We start from the raw sequence: 8,580 nt of genomic DNA, 5'->3' as shown, positions 1-8,580 counted from the left end.
TCCTTCCTGGGATATATTGTGACATATTTATATTTAAGTGTAATATTAAAAATATAAATTCAAAATTATGTAAAAATTATTTATTATAAATATATATATAATTGCTAGACAGAGTACTACTAATGTTTAACAAAAGTATAAAATAAAACTCCAAATAAACAAATAAATGCAAATGCAAATATATATATATATATATATATAATGAATATATGTAAGCCAATGTCAGCAGAATAATTTACTACAGAATTTCATCTTGTTTAAAAATAGGCATATGCAATCATGGGTACTATTTTTAGAAAGTTGTAATAAATACATTTTCAGTTACAACTTACAACAAGCAACATTAATTTCAGCTACCAACGCCGTCTGCTGGTGCTGAAATATAATTTTATCATCAAATTAAATATAACCCCAAATACATAATAAATAATTCAATAAATAAATTGGATTCAATTGGTGTAAGTATATATTATACAATTGCCATATTTAAATTTTAAAATAGGGAAAAAAAATTATTTTTGGTCCCAATATAATTAAAATTTATTAATTTTGGTCTTAATATAATCAAAACTTATAATTTTTTGTTCCAATATAACCAAAACTCATCATTTTTGTCTCAATATAATCAAACCTTATCTTTTTTGTCTCACCGTCAACAAACCGATAAAAAATGTTAACGGGAAAAGAAATCAAACCTTATATTTATATTTGAAAAAATTGCACAATCTTGCAAGTCCACGTCAGCATTTTCCGTCGGTTTGTTAACGGTGGGACAAAAAAAATAAGGTTTAATTATATTGGAAAAAAAATGATGAGTTTTGGTTATATTGAGATTAAAATTAATAAGATTTTTATATTTGGACCAAAATTGATGAATTTTGATTATATTTGAACCAAAAATAATTTTTTCGCTTTAAAATATAATATTTAGTCATTGTAATGGTCAATTTATCATATGTTATATGTTGGATATTATGACTATTATTTGATGCTTTTAACATGGCACTCATGATCAAATTAACATATCCCATATGATTTTATTCTGTAACCTTCTTTTTTTTTTTTTGCAATAAATAAATAATTATTGGGTACATTTATTGTGAATTAACATAAGAGAACAAAATTAAAAATAATTTGAGTTTTGTAACATGGAATGTGGTCAAATTGGGCTTTCTCTACCGTGCCAACATTTAACAATATATCACATATCTGTATCACATTTCGGAATTTTGAAACAATTTTAATATAGTAGAAATTAAAATTTTGAGTATTTGTGTATGATACTTTTGTAAGAAAATAAAAATAAAATATTTTATATATATTTAGATTAAATTTGTGAGTTTTGGAAGTTACTTTTTCGAATATAGTTATGTTTTTTAAAAATATTATATGTATATTCAATATTTTACTTACATGTAACGTAACTGCTCTTCAATTATGTTATACCATGCACGCAAACCCTACACCACTTTCAAAGCAACTTAATAACAAATTAAAATTAAAAATTATATGGTATTTATATATATATATAATATATAATCATATAATTATTTTTTAATAAATTAATCTATACCTGCCCTGTCTAATACAAAATTAATCATTTTTATAATCTACATTGCTAGTTAAGAATTCTAATAATTTTTATTCTAAGTAGCAATACTTTTTTTCAAATTATTCAGGAAAATAATAATTAGTGACCTAAATAACTAGCTTAATGCGTGTTTAGTTATTTAGGGAATTATAAAAAATGATAGTATTAATTTATTTATTAAATTATTGTAACACTATATATATGTATGTCATGGCATGGGGTCGAAATTAATTGCATATAATAATATACTAATATATAATTTTCTATTCAGTTTCGGCTGCAGGCCATAAATAGGTACCCTTTATGTTTCCCAAATTATTTTAATGGACTTTGATAGTTCCCATAATTCGACTAATAATTAATTCAACGTACGAAAAAGAGGCAACAATAATTTTTTATCATTCATTTTCTCTTAATTTTGATTGTGACACTGATAATGACTTCCATTATAAACATATATACATAAATAAATATAATTAATTAATGGCACTTAATTAATTAAGATTGTGTTATATTGTTTAATTTTCTTTAATTATTATTTTAGTTTGCAATATTTTAAATAAATAAAAAAAAAATCACTTTTATTCTATAATATTTTGACAGTGTAAAACATAACTATAAGAAAACCCTAAATTTTCAACAATCACCTACTAGTGTTTGTAAATAAATATCAAAGATCCATAATATTTATAAAAAAAATAAAATAAAAATGAACTTCCAATTCCCTAAATCAAGCATATTTTTTTATATATTGACCCATTTAATTAATTATATATAACTATAGGGAAATTAGAAATAATATATATATAATGTAATGGCCAAATATGATTCTATTATTATTGATGTTTCTGACAATATAATCAGATTCCAAAATATAACCAATTACAAATAACAGGCCCTTTGATTTGATTTAATTTGTAATGAATATGATTTAATTAACCTAATTAATTATAGTAATTATTTTTATTAATCCCTTTAAATTGGTTAGGAGCTGAGAGCCTGACGACACTATCCTCAGCCACACTGCAAGAAGATTGCTTACACGACAGTACGGACACGTTCTTCATTACCATTAATCCCAGCCGTTGATGTTGATCACGACGATCATGGCTCTTTCTGCCCGTCTTCGTCACTTCTTTCAGGGCTGTCAAAAACGGGTCGTCCATCTTCTTCAAACCCTTCTTCGACGAGCTTCTCGCCGGCGCCGGCGCCGGCGTATTAAACGTGCACGGCGGCAGAGGGATCTGCAGGTCTTGAGACGAAACCCTACCACTCCCTTGCAATGGCGCCGCCACCGGGCACGGCGGCGGCGGCAACTTTTGCCTGCAGTCGGCGGCTGCGGATGCTCCGGCAGCCGCCTTGCTTATTCCGGGGCGATTCTCCCAGGAGAAGGGCACGTTTCCTTGGGAGTGAATTTTGTTGGACATCTTGGGACAAATTAAAGAAATTAAATCAAGTGTGGGATAGGACACACAAAAGGGGTTTTATTGTGTAAGAAAATTATATATATATATATATATATATAAATAATAATAATAAAGGGTGGCTTAATTCTTTATTAGGTTTTTTTAATGTTATTTAGAAGAGGGTGTTGTTATTTTTTTGGAGGTTTGTTCATGGAAATAATACTCTTTAACGGCAAATCCGACCTTTGGGTGAAGCAAACAAAACGTGAAGTGGAGGGTTTTGCAACTTTTCAACAAAAAGGGTGTGCATTCAAAATAAATAAAGAAATTAAAATACTGTATCTATTTATTTATATATACACTGTAACCACCAAGAAAGAATTAAGCTATATATTCATCAGAATTATTGAGCAACAAAATCATGACTTCATGCTATAATTAAATAAGATTGCATATATATACTTTTACACTTTTATTTATTTATATATATATATATATGAAGCCTATATTATATAATAATAAATTAATAATAATCATCATCAAGACTTGACTCGAGTGTGGAATTAGGAAAAGTTTAAGTCGAGAAGTCAGCTACCAAACAAGGTGACACGTAAGCGTTGACCAAGTCAATGCCCTTAATCGCCATTATAGTTGTATAATTGCCACGCGATTTGTCACTTGCAAATTTAATTTTTTTAATTTATTTGTATGCTAAATTATGACAATATATATATATATATTTATATGTTATGGATGATGCATGGTAGGTAGAAACGAAACGACATGGTGATTAATGACAAAGAAACGTAATAAGCAGGCCAAGGTCTGTTTGGCTGATTTGTCCAAAGAAAAAAAATCCAAATTCGGAAAATTAAACTCTAATTTAATGGTTCGAATTCCACACGTTTTGCTTTGGAACAAAATAACAATAACAATAATATTAATGTTCTGGCGTTGTGTCTATTTTTCATGACACCACAAAATCAAACCCATCTTCAATCACGCAATTAAACTGATCAATATATATATATATATATATGCTTCTAAATTCAGATATTAATAAATACACGTCTTTTCTTATTTATATATATTTTTATAAAAATAAAATTTAAAAATAAAAATAAGCTCAGAAGTGCCGATTTTCTTCTTCGTGCAATTTCAGAAGTTGTGACAGACCCGCTGACACTAAGGCACATATTCATCACAGCCAGTGCACCAGCCGGGAATCGAACCCGGGTCTGTACCGTGGCAGGGTACTATTCTACCACTAGACCACTGGTGCTTGTTGTACTATCAAAGAAACATAATATTTAAATAATATTATATTTCCTAATACAATATATAATAAAAATAATCGGAAAAAACACTAGCGTTAACCACGGCAGTATTTAAAATTCTCTATTTTTTATATAAAAAATAATATTCATATTACAACTTTTTTCATTCATTCTTTTCATATCCCTGTAAGTCTCACATAATATTTAATTTAGACAAAAAAATAATAATAATAATATTCAATTAAAAATATTTAATTGGTCAGTTAAATGTGTAAGAGAATTTTAATATTATTTATAATTTAGATAAAAATTAAAAAATATTTTGATATTAATATATGATATTTTTTTATTAAAAAATAATTCAAAATAAATAAAAAAATATAAAAAAATTGAATTGAGACAAAAGGGGATCTAAATAATTTGGGCCCTGCTCGTGGGCTCCAGCCATATTATTGATTTTTTTATATTACAAAGGACATATAGCTTTCCTCCAAAATAGAATGAAAACCCTAACAACATAAATATATAAGTATAGCCAATTGTTTTTGGGACATGCTACGTGTAGAGTTATAGGGTTTTAATTTTGAATTTTACTTTTAAACATTAAAATTTTAAATTAAACTAGTACTTATTTGATGTAATATAATTATATATTGTAATTATATTTTTTATATATAAAATTAATTTTAGTATAATATAAAAAAATAAATAGTTAAAAAAATTATAAATAGTAAACACTTAATAAAAATTTTGTATTCATTATTTCTGATACATATTTTTAATAAATATATTTTATTTTATCTTACAAAATATTATATCAAAATAAAATTTAAAGCAAATCTCAAAATTAAACCCTAATCTCAAATAAAAGAGAAAATAAAAAATCATCAAGTTTTGTTCAAATATATATATATATAAATTATCAATTTTAATTTTATTATAAATAATTTTAATTATTTTTTTATTTCACCGCTGAGATGAAATGAAAAATACTGATGTGAACATAATGGACTTAATGTAACACATGGTCTAATCAGACACGACCATATATATATATTGTCAATAACATTTGATTCAACAGTCGATTGATCATTTAATTGGCTATTAAGTTCTCACATTTTAAAATAGAAGTGTATGTTTTGTGTGAATATTCTTGAATGCACATATTATGACCATATTCGGTCAAAACCAAATGCCATATCATGCTTGTTATAATTTCTTAGGCTTTGTTCTTTTTGTTTTATTTTTATTTTTTTTAAAAATAATAAACTGGATATATTTATTATTTTTATATTTCTTATACAATTCAAATATTTCACATAAAAAAAATTTATTTTTCAACAATCTCGGTGCTTCAATAATGGAATTATAAATAATTATAATTATTTATAATAAAATTAAAATTAATAAACTTTTATTATACAAAAGATCATAATTAATTATATTTTATTTCAACGAAACAATTTTTTTTTCCTAAAATAAAAAACAAACACACCATTCGGACAAAATTGTAATACTATTAATTCCTGGGAGCATATTCACGCAATTTCATCCTTAAATTCAATATATAATTTTCATTATCAAGACAATAAATCAGATATTTAAGCATATTAATAACAATATCTGTACGTAGGTTGGAGAAGCGACACGTGTAATAAAGTAACAATATATATATAATACACTAGTCAATTAATAACAATTCAATTAAAATAAATAAATAATAATTGGTACGAATTGTGAGGCGTTGGGTTAGAGAAATAGACGGATATCCTCTCTTCTTCTCCCCTGAAGACCTGACCTGCGTAGAACAGCTTCCAGCAGGCGTCGTAGACTCACTTCCGACACAAATCTTGTTCCGCCGCGCTTTAGCCTCGACCGGGTTTCTGTTCGTATGTTGTATTGTGTTGTGGGATTGCGATTTTACTGCGAAACAACCGTGCTCTGGTATATTCCATCTCCTACAATTTCTAGGTTCTGTCTCTCCTCCAACACAATTTCTGGCCCTCTTCGCATCTTGGCGCTTTTATAGCCGGAACGTGCTCTCAATTCGTCATCTTGTTCTCTCCACTTTCCATCCATAGTTTGGAAACCCTAGCTTCGATTTGGTGGGGCAATTGGGGTTCGGGAGGGAGGATGGATGATTCGGAGCATAATAAACTCTTTGTCGGGGGAATATCGTGGGAGACGACGGACGTTGTGCTGAAGAGGCATTTCGAGCAGTACGGCACTGTTTTGGCCGCCGCGATTGCTAAGGATCGGAATACTGGGAACCCTAGGGGATTCGCGTTTGTCACATTCTCGGAGACTGCGTCGGTTAATAGAGCGCTTCAGGAAGCGCATCAGATTCTTGGAAGAACGGTGTGCTTGTTTTTACTCTCTACCTTTTTAGGGTTTCTTTTCGTTGATTTCCCCCCTTTTCTTTATTTTTCTTATATCTGATTGCAATTTAGTCGAAGCTTGAAATTTGGGCATTGCATGTTGTACTATGTTCGACTGCGTGGCTGGATCAAGATTCGCTTTTTGTTTTTGACATTTATGTGGGCTTTTATGTTATTGTATTTCGTCTTTCTTGCTGGAGTATGGGCTCCTTTTCTTTCCCAACTTTCGTTGCTTCTGCAAGTCCACGATCTTGTTGTTGGCTTTCTTGAAAATATTGTCGGTTGTCGTTATCTTTTATTTTAAAATTTTCCATGGACATGCGAGTGCAGGATTGTTTGAAAATTCTAATCGGAATTTATGTTTGTGGCGACTTGTATTTATTTTTGCCCATGGAATTGTTTATCTTTGAATATATGCACACGGTTTTTAATTCTTCGTTTTGTACTTTAGGAACAATCTTCTGCCTTATAGGCTACAACCTAATAAAGAAGTTTTATGTGATAACAGTGCAATTGTCAGAATTTAGATCTCTTCCATGTTATTCGGCACATTATCAAATGTTTGCTTTATCGTTACACTGTTCTTTGTTCCTGAAGGAAATGGAAATGATTTAATTGCTATTTTGTTTGATTCCTGAAGGAAATGAAAATGATTTTATTGCTATTTTGTTTGATCCATGAGGGTTGTTTGATGCGATATTATGTCTTATGTCGTTAAATAGGTGGAAGTTAAACGGGCCATTCCTAGGAGCGAACAACAAATTCAGCAGCAGCAGCAGCAACATAGAGGATTGGATAGGAGTAACAGTAGGGCTAACGGTAGAATCAACGAAGAGTCGAAGGAAAAGAAAATTTTTGTTGGGGGTCTGCCAGCCAACTTGACTTTGGAAGAATTCAGAAGCTACTTTGAAAAGTTTGGTAAAATTACTGATGTAGCAGTTATTCACGATAACAATACGCGCCGACCAAGAGGATTTGGCTTTATTACTTTCGACTCCGAGGACTCTGTTGAGGAAGTTTTGCAGAAGAAATACTATGAGTTGACTGGAAAGAATGTAGAAGTCAAGAGGGCTATCCCGAAAGAGGGAATTATCAATAATATCGATGGTTACAACGGAGGTTTTAGTGATAGGAGGAAAACTAATTTTAATTCTTATCAGCAAGAGAGCTACTCACCTTTCAACACAAGGTTTGGGTATTTTCCATCTGGATTTAGCAATGTTGCCGGATACCCATATGGAGCTCCATTGATTGGAAATGGTTATCCTTCTGGAGGATATGGTGGAATTGGCTATGGGTTTGCTCCAGTTTCTCAGGGTAGTCCTTGGAGTCCTGCAATGTTTGGTGTTGGGGGAGGCTTCTTGCCATACGGAAACGTTGCTCCCGCCTATCCCACCTACCTGAATAGTGGGCCTGGAGTAGTGAGCTTCGCTACAAATGGGTATAACGGCATCTTAAGCAATGGATTCAGTGGAACATCTGTTCAAACAGGTGTTGAAAATATGCAAATTTCAGCCGAGCCAACTCGCTTTCATGCTGCTGCGACTAATGTAGATGCCAACTCTTTTGGTTCTGGCAGAAGCACTGGAGCTGCTGCTAGCTAACAAAGTCAAAACAGAATGACAACCTTTATCAATCAACCAGCTCTAGCTGACTACTTGGAATCTTCATTGTGTATATTTAACATGCTAGAAATATTCCCCACTGACAGGGTTGAAAATTTATTCTGTTGTCTTTGTTTTGAAGGTCTTTCAAATTCTTAAAAAAAAAATGGTGTGTTCTGTTGTTTTTGTTGTTGAAAATTCATGGATTCAGAATTCAGTTACTGTAATATAATTTTTTATCTCTTCCTGTCTCGTGTTGAATTTCCATTTTTATTGTCAAGGTGTTGGAAGCAGTGTTCAGGAAATCACGGTTTTGACCTTTCT

General features: G+C 30.2%; 1 protein-coding gene and 2 non-coding genes across 3 annotated transcripts; 1 reads left to right on the top strand and 2 right to left on the bottom strand.

Annotated features, from left to right (window-relative positions):
• Window positions 1-4,119: 4,119 nt before the first annotated feature.
• Window positions 4,120-4,207, bottom strand: LOC127247034 (small nucleolar RNA snoR114). The gene has a single exon (XR_007837801.1). It is a non-coding gene; the product is annotated as a small nucleolar RNA snoR114 (small nucleolar RNA).
• Window position 4,208: 1 nt separating this feature from the next.
• On the bottom strand, window positions 4,209-4,279 carry TRNAG-GCC (transfer RNA glycine (anticodon GCC)). Its single transcript has one exon. It is a non-coding gene; the product is annotated as a tRNA-Gly (tRNA).
• Window positions 4,280-5,984: 1,705 nt separating this feature from the next.
• LOC127246485 (uncharacterized) lies at window positions 5,985-8,503 on the top strand. Its single transcript, XM_051267904.1, has 2 exons — window positions 5,985-6,632; window positions 7,375-8,503. The coding sequence occupies exons 1-2, from the start codon at window positions 6,408-6,410 to the stop codon at window positions 8,254-8,256; spliced, it is 1,107 nt and encodes a 368-aa protein (XP_051123861.1). The 5' UTR covers window positions 5,985-6,407; the 3' UTR covers window positions 8,257-8,503.
• Window positions 8,504-8,580: the final 77 nt, after the last annotated feature.

The sequence above is a fragment of the Andrographis paniculata genome, unplaced genomic scaffold, assembly GCF_009805555.1.
Source record: "Andrographis paniculata isolate CXL003 unplaced genomic scaffold, ASM980555v1 Contig30END, whole genome shotgun sequence".
Taxonomy (NCBI): domain Eukaryota; kingdom Viridiplantae; phylum Streptophyta; class Magnoliopsida; order Lamiales; family Acanthaceae; genus Andrographis; species Andrographis paniculata.
This window is presented reverse-complemented; position numbering and strand designations above follow the sequence as displayed.

What these genes read in the sequence shown, in the direction of transcription:
- LOC127246485 (XM_051267904.1), top strand. Translation starts at nt 6,408, where the DNA reads ATGGATGATTCGGAGCATAATAAACTCTTTGTCGGGGGAATATCGTGG. An exon ending in ATCAGATTCTTGGAAGAACG is followed by an intron (nt 6,633 to 7,374) that starts GTGTGCTTGTTT and finishes GTCGTTAAATAG; the next exon opens with GTGGAAGTTAAACGGGCCAT.